Source organism: Acomys russatus, chromosome 22 (assembly GCF_903995435.1).
Source record: "Acomys russatus chromosome 22, mAcoRus1.1, whole genome shotgun sequence".
NCBI classification, from domain to species: Eukaryota; Metazoa; Chordata; class Mammalia; order Rodentia; family Muridae; genus Acomys; species Acomys russatus.
This window is the reverse complement of record NC_067158.1, coordinates 42,551,173-42,572,892: the sequence shown is the minus strand read 5'-3', so window position 1 is coordinate 42,572,892 and position 21,720 is coordinate 42,551,173. Positions and strand designations below refer to the sequence as shown.

Sequence of the window (21,720 nt, the reverse complement as noted above, 5' to 3'; positions counted from 1 at the left end):
TGTCTCTTGTTCGTGTTCCAAACACTGGCTAACTACTACACATCAGTGAGAATGCAAGAGCCCATTCTAAGAATGACCATAGCAGCATGTGCACTTAATCCTGTGTCCAAGGCAGATATCACTAATTGACCAGGATCCCTTTCTAATCCAGCATAATATCTTTCCAGATACCACCACTGGGACATGAAAGCAAATGTAGTTTTCATTTCATGTCTATTCTAAAATGATTTCCATAACAAGTCTCCTTACATGATAGACTGAGTTCTTGCCTCAGATTTGATTTAAGGACTATGAATTAAACACCGCTGAATGCAAGGGACTACAGTTACTGCCTTTCTCCTTCGCAGTAACTTAAAAACCAAACAAACCCACTATGTGGAGCCTTCTACAATTCCAAGGACAGAGAGGTCTGTGTTTTAGGCTATACTTGAAATGTGCCAGGGTTTTTGTGAGTATTTTTTTGTGAGGTATTTTTCCATCGTTGCCTTTTCTGACAGATTTTTCGGTTTTTCCATTGCTGCTGCAGAATGCTCTTGAGAGACGGAAAAACTCTAAGGGCCAAGGCAAGTCCAGCAGCAGTGCTCTGACTGGGGTCCTGTCCGCAAAACAAGGTAGGAATTAATATCCGGGTTGACCAACTTCTGAGCAGAGAGCTGTAGTCCATGTTCCCCCATGCAAGCCTCTGGGTTTGTGGGACAGAAAGTGGTGGCTCCTGACTACCACTTGCATGAGGTTTGATAGGTCTTGTGGGTGAAACCCAAGAATCTACATGTCTGCAGGGCTCCAGGCTGTGATCCTGCAGTGGGAGACCCCACTTTAAGAACCGTCACTTAGAGCTTTGCCAATGATTGGATCTATGTCTTCCCAAGAATGTTTTTTCTTTCTGCATCATGACCCGAGAGCCATTAGGTGTCCAGCCTCCTTGGTGTGTATTTCTCTGGCCTCTGCAGGCCAGTGGAGACACCCCTATTGCATAGATCATTGCACCATGGATCATGGGAACGCATGTCGTTTTCAAAGAAGCTTTTATTGATTGCAGCTTTTTTTTCCCTCCTTCTTGTCGATTTCAATGAAAAATAATGATCTTCCGGGAGCAGTCCAGGGGGAATAAATAGCAGAGAGCTTGAGTCTGGTACTTCTGATACTTCATATTCTGCAGTCAGTTCTCCACGTAAGCCCAGGTCGCACTGGCCTGCTTCTCAGCTGCAGACAGTGTGGACCAGTAGCCAACATGGATGGCCCAGTCTTAATCAGAACTGGCTTTAGAAAGCATAGCATCTTCAGTGGACCTAACAATCAAGGTTCTCTTCCCACCAACTTCTTTTTCCCCCAACTCAACTAGAAGTGAGCATTCTAGAATTGGGAAGCTATAGCACCTTAAAAAAATGTGAAAAAGCCAATCAGTGTGGCTCATCAGGTAACGTGTAATCATGTGGACTTGAGTTCGGATCTCTAGCACCTATGTAAAAAATAAAATTGGCTATAGTGGAGCGTGAGGCCAGACTGGTCTACATATCAAGTTCTAGGCTATCCAGGGCTGGATAGTGAGACCTGGACTCAGAAATACAAAGTGAAGATTAAGAAAAGCACTGATGTTAACCTATAACCTGAACATATACCCACACGTGTATGTACACATTCATAAACACACAGAGAGAAGGGAGGAAGGAGAGAGAGAGAGAGACCCATACATGGTTAGCCTTGGATACCAGACCTAGCAACCAGCTTAGAGTGTGGACCCATGTTGACTCTTGAGTCATATGTGCCAGCCATACCCAAACACCATGCAGAGATATGCACTGACTCAAGTCTTCTTTAAAAAAAAAAAAATGAAAAGAGCTTGTAGGTAAGAAAAATGTATGAGCATGGCAACCGATTGTGAGAAACCTAAACAGATCCCCTAGCACGAACTAGCAGGAAATAAATTAGACACATATAAACTTTTTTTTTACTACAAGAAATGTCTCTATACACTCTGTATTTTAACCTGAAATGACATAAATATCTAGCTAGGTGAATTTTTACAAACATAAGTGGGCTATTAAAGTTGGGGTTCAGCTTTATGTTTTAGGAGGTATTAATGGAATGGAATGATGTTAAGAGAAAATGTAGTATTTTCCCCATTTTAGAAGAATATTGAATGAATCCATATACATTCGTATGGTCACATAGGAAATGATATCCAGAAGGGTACCAGTGTTTTTCCATAGTCAGGAGGACTCCCTGGGTGGTTGTCACTTGGGTTTTCTCTCCATTGATTTACCTCTTTAAATGGAATATTACCTTTGCAATAATCAGAGAGCCTGAAGGGCAAGGAATCGTTGTCACTTGCAGGACAGCATGACCTTTGACAAGTGTTTTGAACCCATCTGAGACTTGTTTCAATGTTTACAGAATGGAAATAAACAACACTTGCTAGGTTTGGGGTCTTTTTTTTTTTTTTTTTTTTTTTTTTTTTTTTTTCCAGTTCAAAATGTCAGTGAGTTAGCATAAGCTGTCTTCACACACTGGTAACTGAAAATATTATTAGTTTGACTGGCTAAGAGTGTGGCTCCTTGAGAGCGTTCTTGCTTAGCATGTGCAAAGCCCTGGGTTCCATCCCAGTTTGACAAAAGGAAGAAAATAAAGGAGGGAAAACAAACATCTTTGAGGCTTCTCTGCTTAACTCTTCCGCTGAGTTTTGTGTTGTTTTCCTTGTGGTAATAGATACCGGCTCTCTGTAAAACACAGTAGCGAAGCTCGTGGGTCTCATTATCTGGGAGTAACTGACAGGGGTTTGCAGTGCCGTGTTTCAGAGCCCATGACTGAGCTGCCAACTCTGTCTTCCCTAGTTCAGGACCTGCTCTCTGAAGATCATGGCTGCAGCCTCCCAGCTACTCCACAGTCCATCGCTGACCTGAAAATCTCTGGCCACTGCCCTGCTGGAGACGATCCACGAGAAAAACATGGTCATTCAGCACCAGAGGCAAACCAACAGGTACGCATCCTGTCCTTAGTCTGGGAACGGGAATGGGAGAGTAGGCTCCCGAAGTAAACCACAAACCCCCTGGGAAGAGAGTAGCATGCCTGAAACCTGGGTGGGAGGGGGACATGAAACCAGAACCCTGCCTCTAGGTCAGCTTGGCATCCTCCTAGTCTGTCAGAGTCAATGAAACAGGGATCGTGATTCTGTAGTGAGCACATCCTCTGACCAGGTCCATGGTGGCTCCCATAGGACAACGCTGGATCTTTTGCCTCTTTCTCAGGTCTCCTTTGGAGACACGAGCTGCCCCAGTGCCCCTTCAACCTTATGTCTTCATGCTGAGGGGCTCTGATTGCCAGGACAACAATTACCAACTTCTGCGGGCAGCTGTGCCTGAGAGCGAGCCTCAGGTCACGCTTTCAGATAGTAAAGGAAAAATGTTGAAAGGGAAAAGGAAAAAAAAAAAAAAAAAAGAAGTACCCTGTTTGGTTTTTTTAATGAGTGTTAATTATGTTGTATCAAAGTGAGCAAGTACAAGTAGATTGAAATGGTGGTCAGAGGCAACAGAACAAAGTTGAAAATGTCCTGAGAATGATGAGCAAGGATAGTAATTAAAGCAATAAATACAGCATACACTGGTCCACTTTCTGTTCCTGTAACTGGATACCTGAGACTAGACAATTTATAAATATTTTTTTTTAAAAAAGCAAGAAGTGTACTTCTCACACTGCAGGAAGCTGAGCTCAAGGGCATGTCACTGTGTCTGGTGGTGGTCTTCATTCTACATCTGAACATGACCCAGGTACCACATGGTCAGACATAGCAAGCATGCTCCCCTGCATCTCCTTCTCATAAACCCATTGATGCCATGGTGGGGGCTTCACCTTCCTGACATCATCTCACTGTAACCACCCCCGGAAGGTGATTAGCATTGACCTATGAGCTTGGAAAAATTAGCTCCTAGCACAGGCGTGCATTTGAATCATAGCAGGGCCAGCTCTGTGGCATGCCATCTACGCCCAGAAGGACTTGGCATTTGGCCAGATACTGTTACTGCCATCTTGAAGTTCATGACCATTTTTTTTCCATGGGGGTGGGGCCCACACTTTCTGTCTTTCACAAGACCCTGAAAATTCTAGGTGGCCCTGCTCCCAACACCCACACTCAGAGCCACAACACACTGCAGAAGAATTGAGCAAGGACAGATGTTAGGCTCAGAGGGGACAGACCTGAGAACCAGGGCTGCCAAAGGCAGGGACGCCTACCACCAAAGAGCCCACCGGAAAATGATTGAAAGTGTTATAAAAAAAAAAAACAAAAAACAAAAAAAACACAAAAAAGAAAAGAGAAAAGAAAAATGATGGAGTGCGGAGAAGACCGTACCAGAGATGAAGATGTATGTGGGAGAAAGCGAGAGCATCAGAGGAAGGCCCGCAATCTTCCTGGATGACAGGGTAATTTATTGACAGGAGAAATTTGCAACAGCCTCGCAAAATACGACACAGCCATGCTGAACTGCAGCTGACTCCATAGAAGCAGGGCTGGGAATCTGGTGGGGGAAGGGGGACAGCCCTGGAGGGTCCCCCTGAAGCAGGCAGTGAGCCCTGCTACGTAATTCCCTGAGCAACACCTGGCCAGGACTCTGGGCTCCTCTGAGCCTCACCTTACCTGCTACAGCAGGCGCAGGCCCCAGATGCAAGCCATATCCTCCCTGTGTGCAGGCTGACGTTTCCGTTCATCGTGCTATTTTTATTTGAGCACGCCTTTGCACATTGAGCCGCTCTAGAATAAATTTCTTGAGCCGTTGTTAAATAACCGTGGGTCTCCACGCATCTCAGCTGTCCAACACACCCCTTCTTGGGAGAAGTCACCAGTTCCTGTCCTTCCAATCATGTAAACAAAGGCACAGTACATGGAAACACACCTGAGTATTCATATACTTATGGATTTTTTTAAAAACAGAAAACAGCTATATTCATTATCACAGAAAAGGGAGGGGTGCCCTTTGTTCCTGTGTTCTTCAGCTTGCTTTTCATGCTTCAGCTTGCTATCGTGGAGGCAGCATCATAGTGGCACACAATGAAGTATCAAATGTGTCGTTTTTTTGGTACTTTGAAGCCCTTCTGTTTCGTACTTCCTGGAGGTGTATAAAGAAATTAACTGTACTATAAATGAAGGGCCGAGGATAGCATGTGAATTTGTCCAGCTCGCTGGTGCCCCTCACAATTTAGCTGCAGCAGCAGCAGCAGCAGCAGCAGCAGCAGCAGCAGCAGCAACAACAACAACAACACAGCAGCAAAGCTTTGTTAAGACTAAAGAACTTCTCTCCTGGAAGCTGGTACTCTGCCTACTGCCTTTTCACTGTTTGACAATGGCTGCCTTCAGGCAAGGGCTCCTGTGTGATCCTGAGTCAGCCATTGCTCTCTGTGAGTTTCAAGTTCCTCATCTACAAATTAAAGGCTGCCCAGCCAGAAGTTAAAAAAAGAACCCCCCCCCCCAAAATCCAAAATAACCACAACAACAAAAAACCAGGCCTGTGTGTGTGTGTGTGTGTGTGTGTGTGTGTGTGTGTTGTTGTTCAGGGGCATAACACCTGTCTTGGAACGAATTCTGGACACATATCAGCTGCCCTTAGGCTCCCTATCACATGGTACTTGTATGTCCACTAGCAGACTATTGATCTCTAGGAATAGGGATAGGAGCTTCTTTCAATTTTCCCTCTAGCCTGTACCCAGAGGTGGATCCCAGGAGCTGGTTACGGATTGGTCAGACTTCCTGAGCTAGACTTGTTCTTACCTCTCTCTCCATCCTGAGAGCTTCCAGCCACTGTGGCTCTTGGCCTCTTCTATCAGCTCCCATAATCCTTGTCTAGGTCTCTGTGTGATGCCAGATAGAAGATCCCTTCCACCTGTGCAAAGCATCTTGGATTATATTTTTGCACATCACCTACAGCTATATACATATTTCCATGAGCACAGCTGCTTCTCCTCCTCCTCCTCCTCCTCTTCCTCCTCCCTCTTCTTCTTGACAGAGTTTCTCTGTGTTAGCCTTGACTGTCCTGGACTTGTTTTGTAGACCAGGCTGGCCTTGAACTCACAGAGATCCACCTGCCTCTGTCTCCCCAAGTACTGGGATTACAGGAGTGCACCACCACACCTTGGGGGGCACAGCTTTTTAAGGAGTCCATGTTGTACACATGAGAAAGAATCTAAGGAGGGTTGTTTTAAAGTGCTGCTGAGTGGGCATGTATCAAGAACATAAAGTTCAAAGGCTAAGAGAGGCCTGGGCTCGGATCCTGACTCATCATTAAGTCCTGTATGTAGTGTAGGCCAAGATAACTTAACTTCCGTAAGTTACTGCTGATTCCTAATGGCACAAGTAGTGTGTGGTATGAGTTGGCTTTGAGATAGACTGTGTGGACCTGGACAAGTGCTTAGCCTGTCTGTTCCTTACTATCCACACTGACAAAAGGATCATGGTACCACAATGTGAGTTCTTCCCAGTCGATGAGGTCATTTGTGTTAGGTAGATAGATGTTCAGCCTATCTGCTGCCTCATCCTAAGGACCCTGGGAAAATCAGTTGCCATGTGTCCATGGTAGCGCAGTTACTGTTATTCATGGTTCTGTTGCTGCTGTTGCCCCACCTACAACTTCTCCTGGATCCTTTTACTACCTCCAGCTCTGCATCAGGTGTTGGTATCAAAGCAGTGAACAGAGCCACCACTGATAAACTCAAGCAGAATCCCAGGAAGTAGAACATGGGAGGGTACCAGCCGCTCAACTCATCCCGTTTCTGGGAGGAATGTCTGGGTTATTCGGAAACAGCATGGACCAAGCCTCTATGCTCTAGCGGTAAACCCAGCTCAGGGCTTCCCCGGACATCACTGAGGAGTGGAGCCTCAGCCTATGTTCCTAAGAGGCAGGTGCAGACGTGTGATCTGATCTCATTCAGAAACAGGCATCAGCTTGAGCACTGCTGATTGCTGATTGCATGTCAGACCCATCAGCTGGGATCAGAAGGTCTGCGCAAATGATTGAAAGGCAGACTAGGAACAACTGTGTCTATGGAAGGGTCAAAGGTGTGAAAGCAAAACAGCCCCAACAGATGAGGCGAGATCGGAAGTAGGTAAGACGCACTCTGCAGAGTGCAAGACTTAAGGAAATGAAGGAAAGATGGGCTCTGGCAACTAGGCGAAGGAAACCGTGCAGAGCAACGCCCGAGTCTCCCTGGGAACTCCAGGGGAAGATTAAGATGCTGCAGGTCGATTCAGGTAAAATCAGGATGAACCGAGCTGTGTATATGTGCAGATATATGCATATTCATGGCCCTGAACGTATGTGGGTGTGCGCAGCTATCTCTGGAATAGAAAGAGACGTAGGAGAATAATTCTGCTGCTCCAATTTATCCCACTGAAAGGAATGGAGAATTTGCTATTAAGGAGATTTTCGTGTCATTTCAGCACAGCAGTGCCGAGAAAATCCCCCCAAATAAAAATAAAGACTGGTTTCCAATTCCAGACCACTGGAAAGAAAGTAGTTTTAGATGACTGTCAGTTCATGTCTCAGCTATGTTTAATGTCTGGACAAAAGAAGCAGATGTTTACCTAGTCATGTACACAAAGCCTGCCTTCCAAGCATGCAGTCTGGTCTTTTCCAGGACACATTTCAGAACTTAGATACCCCAGTGAGTTGGGATGGTCACTTGGAAAACAATTTCATTTGCCTACTGATTCTCAAACAACTTAAAATTCTTTTTTTTTTTTTTTAAATGTATTTAAGATTTACTTATGTGTGTTGGGGACCGGGTGCACATGCGCCCTGTCTCGTGTGTGGAAGTCAGAGAAAAAAATTGCAAGAGTCAGTTTTCGCCTTCCACTATGTGGGTCCTGGGGATCAAACTCAGATTGTCTAGCTTGTCATCAGATGCCTTTGCCGGCAGAGTCAGCACATAGTCCCACTGGGAGCAACGGGAAGCAAATGTTTCCAAATGAAAATATTATGTGGGGAGGGAAAGAAAATTCTTGAAATTCTTATTATTTGCCTTTTCCATAGATGATTGCAGATTATGAAAAAAGAAAAGGCATGTGTTCAATTACACGCATTTATTGGCTACCTACACTGTGCCAAACATTGTTCTTGATATCCAGGGCACAGACATCAGTAAGACTTAGTGTGGGTCTGCGAAAGCTGATCTTATTCTTTTATTGCCTCTGAAGAAATAGTTCTAGGTGTGTCCATCCACCTTACCTACTGGTTCCAGAAATCAAACCTACTCTCAGAGAAAGGGGTTCTGATGCTGCTAAGGGCATCCAAGATCAGTTGTCATCTTTAGCAATGAGCAATTCTCAGATGGAAATTCTTTACCATGTTTTAGCCAGTGATGAAATAATTGTTCAAGAAATTGCCTTGTAGAACAGAACTCAACTGAATAATGTATGCATGTGTGCATGTATGTGTGCGTGAGTGTTTTGCTTTATTTTTATTTCCATATGAACATTCATAGAGTATGTATCATTGCATATGTATACCCCATGCTCTATTTTATTTTTTAGCACAGATCTTAAGTCTATTGGCTTTCCCATTAGCTACCACCTAGGCCTAAGCATTGCCAAGTGACTGTCTCCTCTTATCATTTTCTCGCCTTTTCTAGAATCCTAGGGAATCGAGTGGCAGAACTAGAGAAGAAACTGAGAACTCTGGAAGTTTCTGGTTTGTGGAGTCTTCCAGGTAAGGACAAACTTGTGGACGATGGCTTTCTTCTTGTTTAGGATTTTTTTTTTTTTTTTTTTGAACTGTCATCACATGGCAAGCCCATAGAAGGGACAAATTTAGAAGTATACAATAAAATTTCAAATTCTCATCAGTGGGGCACTGAAGGATAGGTAGCCTAACTTTTCAAACCATCATAGTGTGTGTGTGTGTGTGTGTGTGTGTGCGTGCGCGCGCGCGCACGTGCTCGTGCACTTGTCTCTGTGGGTATGTGTATTAACCTTTGTGGATGCTCATGAGTTGTTTCATTTCTTATCAGTAGTCATCTTGCGAAGATTTGTTCCATGTAACCTTCCCTCCTAAAACAAATAGGAGAATATACAAAGATTTGTCCAATTTAATCACTGGTCCTAAAAAATGAATATAAGATCTTACAAAGATTTGTGCAGTTTAATCATCAGTCCTAAAATGGAATGTAAAACCACACAAAGATTTGTTCAGTTTAATCGCCAGTACTAAAAATGAAGCGCCAACCATTTCTCCAACCCAGATGTTACTTCACAGCCACCTTCTCCCGCCTTCCCCCTCCCAATAGTTTTATGTAGCTTGAAAACAGAAATTTCCTGAGGAGCTGTCCCCCCACATTTGTCCAATGTGTGAGAAGCCTTAGAGTTTCTCTCTAATGAGCTATACTTATCCTGTTTAGCCCACTAAAACACCCTTCTCCGGAGACCCCGTCAGTCCTTCTCCTTCGTCTTTACGCTGTTTGGAAACTTATATTTATCATTTTCTGCCGCCTCCTGGTTCCCTGGAAGGAACATCGTCCGGGTATTTTTAGTGTCTTACCCTTTCAGTGCAAAGCGGTCTCTCTCCCCTCGGCTCCCGTGGGCTGCGTTCCTGTAAGGATGAGAAATGAAAATTGCCACAGGAGAAGGAGGTGGACAACGTCACGTTTCCCTCAGTGGAAATCTGAATAGCTGCCTTAGGTTGCCTGCAAGTGTGTTTCATAAATTGGAATTTTTCACCGCGATTCCTTGAACTGGATGTCAAAAGACCTCACAGAACTAATTAGTGGCAAGTGCCGTCCTGGGGATTTGAATGGTCCATTTTGCACCAGCCGCTTTTGATGATGTTTAAACCTCATCTTCTGTGAAGGCCTTTCTTTCACTGCATTGAATTTCAATGGAGACAGACAAATTTGTCATTTATTTGTGCAGTCAAATTGCTGTTTTTTGTGCATGTACCAAAGCTTTGATTTTTCCCCCCTCTCAAAAATGACTTAGTGAATTTTCTCACTGTTTCATTCCTGTGATTTATGTAAAAAGATGGAAGTTGAATGGATGAATCAATGCTGGGAATTTCCTGTGTCTGGTGTTTGTTTGTTCAGGTGGGACTTCAAATGTCTGTTCTACAATAATGACTATTTTTTTTCCTTCTTTTTGCTGCGGAAGGCCTGAGCTACAATGTTTCAGTTGGATTTGGGAGTATGTTCGTTTCAAAGTATTCGGGGTTTCTTGTGGCTAATATTGGGGACACATTCTATCATCCATGTATGTAAATAGTGAAAATTTGCCACCTTTCTGTGAACTTTCTAGATAGAATAACTTACTGAAATAGAGAATTCAATTAGTGCAAAAGCAAGCATCAGTGAGTGGTTGCTAGCTTGAAGGACCAGCCTCAGTGGATTTTATTCTGGGCATGGGGTTTCCGGTCTTTGCCTACCACACAGACAGGAGTTGGAGCACAGAAGAGAGAGTGGCACTTTCCCCTTGGGATGCAGTTTTTGTTATTGCAGCAGCCTAGTTTGGAGCTTGTATGAAGGATGTGTGGCTGTAGCCTGTGTTAGGGTGTTTCAGTCCTGGAGCGTAAGGACAGGAAGTGGGGGTCCCTCTTCCTGTGTGGATTGCATCAGTTCCCTTAATCTTGCTTTTATGTGTCTTCATTTAACCTGCTGTGAGGCAGAACAAGAAACAATCTGTTCTTCACTCCCCACCCCCCATCCCCACCCCCAACCCCACCTACTCTGCCTCCTCCATCTCTTTTTCTTTCTCATCCTCTCCCCAAGCAGCAGCTAAACCATAGTGGAAGGTGCTGAGTTCTAGTCATTTGAGAGAAACGTCTTATTTATCAGCATCTCAAAGGGGAATAATAGCATCTTCTCCAGTAAGTCAGTCCATCCGTGGGCTGGTACCTGTTTTGAGCTTCAGCTTCCTGAATACATCACTATGCCAGGCAACCTGCCCTCTCCTTCCCTATGATCCTGCAGTCTACTCAAGGAAGCAGGATGAATCTTCATCAAGCAGTGCTGGGGAAAACAGAAAGTATGTGTGCTGAATGAATGTTCAAGATAGAAACACTATAGAGATGATGAGTAGAGTCCTCTGATGCCCCTCTATGAAGAACAGTTAAAAACAAGAAGATTTGGCATGACAGATACTCGGTGTGCACACCCATTTGCACACCAGTGACAGACATCGCTAATCTATCACAGCAGTTGCTCTTGCTGATGTGGCAGTCTTCCACGTTGGCCAACTTCCAGTCAGAGCTGACACGTGGAAGAGCATGTCCCCCTTCGCTAATCTAGTCTGATATGTTCATTTTAGAACATAGGAAATAGGGAGTTAGATGACACAGGAGGTCATAGAAGGTAACATTAGACTTGGGTGTTTCAAGTTTTATAAGCCATCGTCTACGGGTGCTGGATGACTGAAGTTCCAAGCCAAGATACACAGGCAAATGGTGCGAGTGGATACGGACTTCTGAGCAGAGAGGAGGGATCCAGAAGGCAGAAACACCTCTTCGATACTCTGGTGGGCAAAGTCCACATGGCAGAAGGCTTTGCATGTCTCTGCTTTCCCTCTCTTCCACTCCTGACCTACACCATAAAGTTTTATTTTGTTTTATGAGACAGAGTCTCACAGAGTCCAGTCTAGCCTTGAACTTGCTACAGTAGCCGCAGATGACCTTGAAGCTCTCATCCTCCTCCCTCAACCTCCCAAGTGTTAGCCTCACAGGCATTCACTGTCACACCTTGTTCATTAGGGCTGTGGATTGAACCCAGGGACAAATGCACGCTAGACAAGTACGCTACCAATAAGTTCCATTCCTCAGCCTCATTGTAGAGTTCTTGGTGGTGTTTGGTAGACTTGGGGTCACTTTGTGATCTTGTTGTAGAGCGCACCTATTTGACAAATGTTACAGGCTCTAGCAAAAAAAAAAAAAAAAAAAAAAGTCATCGGGGGTGAGACCATCCCAAGCTGTTTTGCCTTGATAGTGACAGAGCTAGGGGGCTACTACGGAGCTATTAGAAACTGCAGGCCATGATTCCCAAGCCAGTACTGATCCTGTTGGTATCCTTCTCTCGGATTCTTGAAGATCTATATAGGTAGCTCTGAGGAGCGTTATCCCAGATGTGTTCGCATTGTACAAAGAAACACTGGGGCCTGGGAGATGGGCTCTTGGGTAATATGCTTGCGGCACAAGTGTGGAGACTTGAGTTCGAATCCCCAGAAGCCATATAAAGCCAGGCAGGTTAGCACTTGTAACCCCAGTGCTCCTATGGCTGGATGAGATGGGGAGAGAGAAGAAACTCTGGAAGCACATGGGCCAGATAGTCAATGGGGCGGGCGGGGGGGCAAGGACCAACATCCAAGATTGTCTTCTAAGACACACACACCTACCCCCGCACCCCTACCCACTCCCCGAGCCCCCCCCCCCACCTCTGCCACATGCACACCTCAACAGAGCAGAGGTGGGGGAGCACAGACACAATCCACAGACATGCCAAAAGCCAGAAAACAATCTGGCTGGAGGCCAGAGTCTGGCTTCTGGAGCTTTTCGTTTTCACTCTATCTCCCTTTCCAGGCATCAGCCTGAGGAGGAAAATGTGGGAGCTGAAAGTACTTGGTTCATTTTTAGCGGCAGGAATGAGAGCGTTGGTGCCATATGGCCTCAGCAGAGCTTGCAGGCACTCGGGCTCTAGCTGAATAAGAAGCCCATGTGGCCTTCTGCCGTGGTGCTTTTTGTGTCCTTTGACCCAGTGTGCAGAATTTCCTCCCTGACACAGCCTCCCCTCTATTCATAAAAGCCAGATGAAAGCTTAGACGGCCAGACTATCCAATCAGAGCTCAGCTCAGTGGCCACAGCTGGCTTCAGTCCTTCAGAGAGACAGCGGAACCAAGAGCCTTCTAAGAAAGGCTTTGAATTTACACACATGGAAAGAGTGACCAGATCTTGCCCTGTTGCTAGTATGAGGACGGGGAGTACCATCTCCAGACAGGAGTTTGAGGAGGCTTGTCTTCTCACCCCACTGTGACTGGTGTGGACAAAAGCTGGCTTGCTTGCCTTCTCGCCATGCTCTTTGCTCAGGTTTTTGCAGAATTCTCTCGTGTTTGTGCGGAGCCACACGCAAACTTACTTCCTCGCATGGAAGAAGTCCTAGGGTTTGTGCGGCCAAGGAGACATTGCACTGTAAGGAATTCCCACGAGAGGGGCCCCCCGGGCTGGTATGACCACTGCCAGTTCCTGCTCCTGTCTCTATGTCTGACTCCTTGCACCAGGGCAGAGGCTTGAAGGCTGGGTTGCTGTAGAGGGGGTGGAGCCTCCCCAGGAGGCTGGTGTGCTGTCAATCCTCCTGCCAGAGACAGGCGGACATGAAATAACAGTCCTGACCTTGACTTGTGGCTGTACTGTGTTGCTATGATGGATATAAAGAAAAGAAATTGGCCACGAGGCACCTGTTGCCTGCTGTGTTCCCTACAGCCTGCCACCAAGAATTCACAAATGCAGATTGTGTTTTCGCACTCTAGAAGGGGGGCCAGCTGTGGATGTCATTCTGAGGGCTTCCCATGTCACCCTGAATGGAAACCCCACAGTGCTCTCGGGGAAACCTTTCCAGATGGTAACACTGACGTTTCTAGAGTTCTTCCACCTGAGGGAGTGGAAGTGCCTGTCAGAGCCTCAGGGTCAGCCCAAAGAAGCTTCTCCTCAGCTGGCCGGACACTCAGGAGACTGGGAACCTAAAGGCCGTTGATCCAGCTGGGCATAGTGGATCACATCTTTAATCCTAGCACTCAGGGAGGCAGAGATAGGCAAATCACTGTGAGTTTGAGGCCAGCCTGAACTCATGGTGAGTCCAGGACAGCCAAGGCTACACAGAGAAACCCTGTCTCTAAAAACAACGAACACAAAAGATTCTTGAGCCTTCACTTGCCATTTGCCCAAGGCAGCAGCAAACGCCAAGCATGCCAGATGCCAGGACCCAGTAGACATTTCAGTCAGCAACACAGACCTTATCAGGCATTTTGTAAGTGCCTACTGTGTGCAGAACTCTCTAACACAAGTCAATCAACTTAATAGGACAGTTCTCTAAAAATCAGGAGCTGCCTAAGACAACAGTGATGAGATGTGCTTGACTTCATCTGATTCTCTAAAGGAGGTATAGACATATGTTTTTACCCAAGTGGCCTTCTGGGCTCTAATGAATGGGGAAACAAGTTAAGATCATGGCACTTCAGAGAAAATCTTACTCTAAGCCAGACTGGAACCCAAGTTAGATTCATGATCTGGAGCTTTTGTTTTAGGCCCAATGGTTTCCACCCAGAAAACCCTAAAGTCTTTCAAGCCAAGACTTGGCATCATTACCATGCCTATGAGTCCTCCTGTCCTTGTAGATGGCATCACTGTTCATCCATGCATTTGGGGCCAATGTGTCTGTTTGTTTTGCTCATGTTTGAAGCTGTTCGTCCCTGCGGCTCATCTGTGTGACCTGCTCTGTCCTCTGCAATGGAAGTGCGGTGCATTTCCCTTGGCCCTCTCATCCACCCCAAACCTTCCCTACCCTCTTTGGAGAGGTCACACTAATAGGTGACAAGGTTAAGCTGAGTGCATATTCCAAGTGAGAATACAGCTGGGATGGTGTGGAGGGCTTGATACCACCTGCCTGGCAACAGAGCTACATAGTTGACATGACCAGATGTAATTAGGACTAGTATCAGCTGTGTGAGAGTCCTTGCCGGTGATTTCAGCAGGTTAACATTTGTTGAATACTCTATAAACATCCAAGACTTTCACCTGGCCAGTTCTTTTTGTCTTCACAACTACCTGTGATGAGAAATATGATGATTTGAGAGGTAAAGTGACACTCTTGCTGTCACCTAGTTAGCAGGTGACTCTGTCCATAGCACAGTTAATACATTGTCCCCACCAAGGTCCCTGCTGCTTCTACTGCTCTTGTCCCACCCAGCTTCTTAGTTCTTCATGGCCACATGAGCTGCCCTTTATTGGTGACACTCGTGGGCAGCAATTCCTGGGAAATGAGTCAAGGTCTTCTATCACGGATACTGCCCTGATCTATCCTCACTAGAGAAAGACCTACTGACTTCATTACTTGTACTGCCCACATTTGAAGGCATTTCCTAACCAAATAGCTATCTCATTGTATAGGAGTGTCTTAGTTTCGTTTCCTTTTTTTTTTTTTAATATTGGAAAAGAAGTTTATTATGAAAGGGGAGGGAAAAGAGAGGAGGGGCGCCCCAGAAAAGAGAGAAACCAAGAAAGTCAAAGAGCAAGAAAGCGAGAGAGAGAGAGAGAGAGAGAGAGAGAGAGAGAGAGAGAGAGAGAGAGAGAGAGAGAAGGGGTATATTCAGCTTACAATTCTAGATTGTGGGAAAGCCAAGATGGCAGAAACTGGAAGCATCTAGTCACATCCCCAGTTACGGGCAGAGAGAGAGTGTGTGCATGATCATGCTCAGCTAATTTTCTTTACTTTTATACAATCCCAAATCCCCTGGCTAGGGAATGGTGTCACCCACAGTGGGCTGGTCTTTCCACTTCAATCAATTCATTATATTAATACCTCAGAAGCCAACCTGATCTAGGCAGCCCCTCTTCCCAGATGATTCCATAGTGCGTCAAGTGGACATTTAAAACTGTTCCAGGTTGTAAATGTTACCCAGCTAGCTCAGTGACATGACAAGCCAACGTTCCCATCTTTCTTACAGGGGGCAAGGACGCCATACTGTTCAGTGACCAGACTCTCCCCACCATACAGAGGTCAAAGTCATCACTGCTGAAGTTTGTGGAACAGCCCGTGGAGAACAAGGAGAGTGTCAGGGATGGTAAGTGTATCTCAGGGTTGCTGTCTTTTCCTGGTCCACACACCCATGCATGCACACATGCATACACTTCTATCTGCAGCTGCAATCTCCTCTTTCTCAGAGCCTGGGATTTGCCAGCAGGCTGACCTTCTTCACTGTGACATCTACAACCTACAACTCATTCTGCTTCCTTTTTTTTTTTTTTTTTTTTGCCACCTTCTTGGTTACTCAGGCTCGGAACCTTTTAGTCATCAACCCTTACCAGTATCTCTTCCCCATCCACATCCGGCCTATAGCCAAAGTCATTCTATGGGGTTTCTTGGCCTTCCCACGTGGGGCTCAGTCTGGTCCCTCACTGTGTCATTGGAGGCTCCTCTCCTAGTCTCCCCACATTCCAACCCATCCTTGATCGGGTCCCACATTCATCCTTCAGCTATAGGACTGACCCGTGACCACGTCGTGCCACCCGTTTTTCACCCTGCTCAGAGTTTCCAAGTTATACTTCCTGTCTTGACTTTGACTCTCGGCTAGTCAGGCTGACCTAGCACACCCTCCTCCCTGATGAGCGAGTGACCTTGTAGCAAGACAGGTTGACCAGCTCTAGCATTTAGCTCGTACTGTGGAACAAGCCAATTTACAACTTACAGCTTGGAGCGTTAGTGGGAAGACATAGGACTCATTCGGATGTACAGGTGGTTGTGCCCACTACAGTCTCTAACTGTTAGGATCCCTCAGCACATTGCCAGAAAGTAGAAGCAGAAGACATTTCTAGGTTTTCAACAGAAGCATAGAATTTCAGGGTGCAGCCTGTGACCCTGGTGAATCCACCCTGGCCAGAAAGCTTGAACTGGATCTTTGCAGCCCCCAGCACTTGCTGCCTGGAGTACTGGCCCCCAACACTACAGCCTTGTGTTGTGGCCAGTGGTCATGGCATGCTGGCAGCCTGTGTCCTCACAGGAGCGCCTGCTGGAGCCTCTCTGTGCTCTGAGCTTGCTGAGCCTCCGGGTGGCCCGGAGCCTGCTACACTGAAATGGGCTCTTGCTGTCTTAGTCTTTGCAAGGGCAGCATGAGTGAGGGGCTGATTCAAAATGATAGCTTCCAGAGTCCCGCCATCAGGGGGCATTGTCCCTGTCTGTCCTGAGCCAGCTCTGGGTGGGAGCAAGGATGCACTCTCTGAGAGGCTGTCACTGTCCCAATGGCCTCATCACTGCTGTGGCCTGATTAGTCCCAACTGGAAGCTGCCACATGAAGGAGGACAAAGCCCAGACAGACAACCAACAAAAGATGACAAATGTCCCCTTTGGGCTTATGAGTGGAGGGACACATTTTTAGGGGACTAACAACAATCTTTTCTACAACATCGTTTCTTCTTCATCTTTTAGAAAGGAAACAGTATTTTTCTTTCCACTCTGTCATGAGCATCTGCCTCGTCCCTATTGATGTGTATATTGGGACTAATACGTATTAATGATATTAATTCTGTTTGCGACAGCAGCCTAGATTAATTACTACTATTTGCAATAATATTTTCCAACTTTGGGCTAATTCATAAAGTCTTTTATGGAAATGTCAGTGTTACAAGCCTGTAATTAATGCAAACGTAAAGCTTCCCATGGCTGGCTTAAGAGTCAACGCCTAGAATCTGAGCATTCGGAGATTTACTTCCCATAGCAAAAGACTGAGGTCTTAGTGAAGGCACGGCACGGTCACATGTTTAAAAACTTTTCCGGTGTACTGATAATTGACTTCAGCACTTTTTCCGGGTGCCTTCTAGATCAACACGAGGGAAAAGGGGAGGGTTGGTAATCACTGTTGTACGCACAATCCCAACATCCAGAACCTGTGTTGTTCCTACTCCAGGACAAGCTCTCCAGCCTCTCTCAGGAAAAGAAAAATAGATAAGAGCAGACAATAGAACCACAGCTAGTGTCCCCCATCCTCTTCCCGGGTCCACCGTCTCCTCCTGGTACCCATCATCACCCTGTTCTGTTGCTGCATTTAGCCTATGATGGTAACAGTGGGACTCTCTTCTTCATCCCCCTCACCCCTCCCCTCTCTTCTAACCCCCCCCCAAACAAAAGTGTAAAATAGAAACGTTTCCCAGGTAGCCTCAAAGATTTTTTTTTTCACTTTAAAAGAAGGGGGAGGAGAAGGAAGAAGAGAAGGAGAAAGGGCAAAGGAAAAAGAGATAGATGGTGACAAGGTTCACACATCTAGACAGGATTGGAATATCACAGGAGGGAACTGAACGAGGCGCAGCACCCGCAACCAAAGGCCCCGGCATAACTCAGACCAGCTTTCCTTAGATGTAAATGAGGATGGAAAAGGTCTCACCTGAGCCACAGTAAAAACACGGCTGCCAATGGTTTAGGGGTGAGCCTGTTCTGAAGAAGGTTAATTAATTTTTCGGGGGCACCAGAATATACTATTAACTGTCTCAGGAGAAGTAATTTCATGAGAGTAATTTCCAGGAGGAGTTTATTCATCTCACACTGGTGAAAAAAAAAAAAAAAACATAGCTGTAGGAAACACCATAATCTGCTCCTTTTGAATAACACTTCCCACTCCTCTGGGAGCGTGGTCGTCTTTGACAGTGTTTCTTATGTCCCTCTACAGCCAGTATGAGGATTTTCATTTGTTCATATGAAATCGATGTGGCTTCTTCCCTGTGCTGCCTTGGATGTAGCTAAATATTTGCAGGAGTTAAGACGTCTCTATCTCTTTTCAGAAACCGCCATTTTGAGACGTTTTAGGGTGGTTAACCTGAATATACCCTGAAATGAATACTATAAATTGAAGTTGCTTTCATAAAGTGATGCATAATATTTAGGATGTATGCTAATAGATTCACTTTTTCATGAATACATGCATAAGTCCATATATCCAAGCACTTAGTAAGATATTTATTGAGGCTCTGCCGTAGAACATTGGCAAAGTTAAAAAAAAAATTAATCAGGCAAGACTTTGCACTGGAGGTAGTTAGTTATAAGTAACAATTTGAGGTGGGGGAAAAGCACTAAGTTCCAGGAGGTCCAGACTTTGCCTTATGGGAAGTTCGTAGCCAGGAATAGGGTTTATGGACAGATTTAATCGTCATGGAGGAGGTAGGGGCTGGGCTGCCCCGAGAAAGGAATGAGATCTGCAGGGAGAAGGGACATCGCCAAAGGCCCCGGGGGGGGGGGGGGGGGGGGGGGGAAGGGGTAGTGCCAGGAGGGACTGACATGGCTGGATACAAGGAGAGGAGCTGGGATGTCAGACACAGAGAGGAATGGATGAATGCTAGGCTATAAGCTTGGACCCTGGTCTCCAGAATCTGCAGCCACTGAAGGGTTTCTACATGAAGGAAGACATAGTGAGGCGTGTGCTTTAGGGTCACAGTGCTTCTCACACTGTAGTGGGAACCCCCACCACCTGGGACCTTATGAAAGCCTGCAGCCTGAGCCCAGTATATGAGAGGTGGGGCACCTCCCAGGTGCAGGTCCCTGTAGCTCGGAATAGCCAAGCTGTAGGGAGGCCACTGGCCTGGATTGGAGCGTGACCCTATTGAAAACTGCGCACACTCTTATCTTGGCTGAACAGATCATGGCAGGTAATTTTTTGTTTTCAATTCAAGGCTTCTTTTACTCATATGTGTGTTCATGTATTTTGTTGTAAGGACAAGTGCTAGGGTCACTCTCCAGGCGAAGACTTGTGGGGAAGAGTGAGACACAAGGTAGCCACAATGGAATACAGACTTGAAAATGAGAGGGGGAAAAAAAAATTGGTCCAGAGTCTGTCCCTGGGGTTCTTCTGTGGCTATCCAGAAGGCTGAGGCAAAGGAAATGGCTCCTTTTAAATGTGAAAAAACAAATTTGTATCAGGAGAAGTAGATGGGAGAGGTTTGGGGACAAGAGGCAAGACTTGCCTTGCTCAGGCGAAGGCCACCGCCTCCTCCCAGTGGCTCCAGTGTGTTTACCACCCATTGCACCCACAGTGTGTGACTCTACCACTTCCTTCTGTGTGAGCAATCCTCTGCACCTTGGCTGGACCACTTAAGCCTTGTAGAGTACCTGATGCAGTTTAGATTCTTCTGGAGGGTTCTTCAGATCTGCTTTAACCAGGCTTCAGAGATTTAAAAAACTATTTTAAATTGACACGTAATGTCCGTACTTAGCTATGCCATTGACATGTCACACATGGGTATAATGCATAGAGACCCAGTCAGTTGGTATAACCACTATGCTTTAGATGTTAGGGACACTCAAAAGCCTCTCTAGCAACTGCTTTGGACTCTACAAATGGATTCTGTCAACCCAACAGTGATTGCAAACTTTCTTAGAACTTTAAGCACATACTAGTCAACTAACTGCTCCCAAATGAACATTTATTTAATTAAATGTACATATTCAAAGCTCCCACCCTTGGCCAGTCACAGCCATCAATACTTTTTTATGCATTGCATTCAAATGGATCACAGATGTAATAAATTTCCACGTGTTGCAGAAATTCCAAGCTGCATTTTTAACTCAGCCTTTTCAGATGATGCCTGCTTTTCATGTTATAGTTCACCTGACGTATCCAATGACATAGGCTTGCATTTTAAAATATGTAATATGTCTAAGTTATATAAGGAATCCTCTCAGATTTGTACTTCGTCCTTTTTACGCAGTTAACACTCACCTGGTACCTGTCTGGGGCTAGGGTTGAGCTGCTGAGATCCAGGGCTGGGTGAACTTGTTTCCTGTGTCATTTGCCTGTTTGTTGAGCTGTGAGGGCCACATCCACCTGAACCTGGGGTGGAGTGGTGGTGGCCGGGGAGGATAAGGGTGAGAGCTGCCAGATGCATTAGATTGGAGCCCCACAGTCTGGCTGCATTATGCACTGACTGTGGTTCTGAGGCTGGGAGGGCTCGGGTGTCAGTACACGCTCTTCTGTCTTGGCTATGTACTCACATGTGTGTTCACATGGAGAAAGAGAAGACTCTGGTCTCCTCTTCCTATGAGGGCCCTGAACCTGTGGCGAGTGGCCCATATCCACACTGCGTCTAAACCTTACCCAAAGTCTCACCTTCAAATGCCCTGCCCCCCTTTGAATCGGGGACAGGAATGGAGGCTTCAACCTGTGACTCAGGAGAGGACACTGGTTTCATGTGCAGTGCTGAAAGGCAGAGCTAGAACTTTACATTTCACAAATGGTGAAAAGGATAAAGGACACTCATGTGGCTTTCAAGTCTGAAGTCCTCAAGTCCGTGTGATCAAAAAGCAGTGTTGAAATGGCTGACGGGAGCAGGCTTGCCAGCCAGGGTGGGGGGGGGCGCATTTCTCCCTCCCCCCTCTCTTTATTGAATCACTTTACAGACTGATACTAGTCTCCTCCCTCCTCTCCTCCCAGTCCCACCCTCACATCTGGCTCCCCGCCATTCCTCCTTCTCCTTCTCAGAGAAGGGGAGCTGCCCCCAAGGGGTATGAACCCCCTGGTACCTCAAGTTGCAGCAGGACTAAGTGCATCTTCTCTCACTAGGGCCTGGCAAGGCAGCCCAGATAGGATCCGGTAGCAGTCAACAGTCAGAGCGGCACCCTACTCCCATTGTTAGGGGACTCACATGTTGACCACGCTGCTACATGACACATCTGTTACATGTATGTAGGGGACTAGTTCCAGATCATGTATGTTCTTTGGTTGGTGGTTCAGTCTCTGTGAGTCCCCACAAACCCAGCTTAGTTGACCCTGGAGTGTGCCAAGTTAGGTGACATTGCAGGTCTTGGGGGAAGCCATTTCTAGAATATACCAACAGATTCTCCAGGCAGGTGGTGGGATACGGTGGGAGTGGGTCCAACTGGACACTAGAATCACAAGTCTACATCTTTTCTGGGAAGCCAGATGAGCAGGTGTGAGAGATGCCCACATGGGTGGGAGTTAGATTGCCAATAGCTGAGTGGAAAGAAGGAAAGAGAAACAAGACAGAGACCCAG

The 21,720-nt window shown here is 46.2% G+C and overlaps 1 protein-coding gene across 1 annotated transcript in view; it reads left to right on the top strand.

Annotated features, from left to right (window-relative positions):
* Ccdc149 (coiled-coil domain containing 149) overlaps window positions 1-21,720 on the top strand; it is a 67,017-nt gene that overhangs the window by 41,252 nt on the left and 4,045 nt on the right. The window contains 6 exon segments of the mRNA XM_051164771.1: window positions 527-611; window positions 2,832-2,899; window positions 2,901-2,977; window positions 8,614-8,690; window positions 10,124-10,156; window positions 15,674-15,790. Coding sequence (XP_051020728.1) covers window positions 527-611; window positions 2,832-2,899; window positions 2,901-2,977; window positions 8,614-8,690; window positions 10,124-10,156; window positions 15,674-15,790 — 457 coding nt within the window.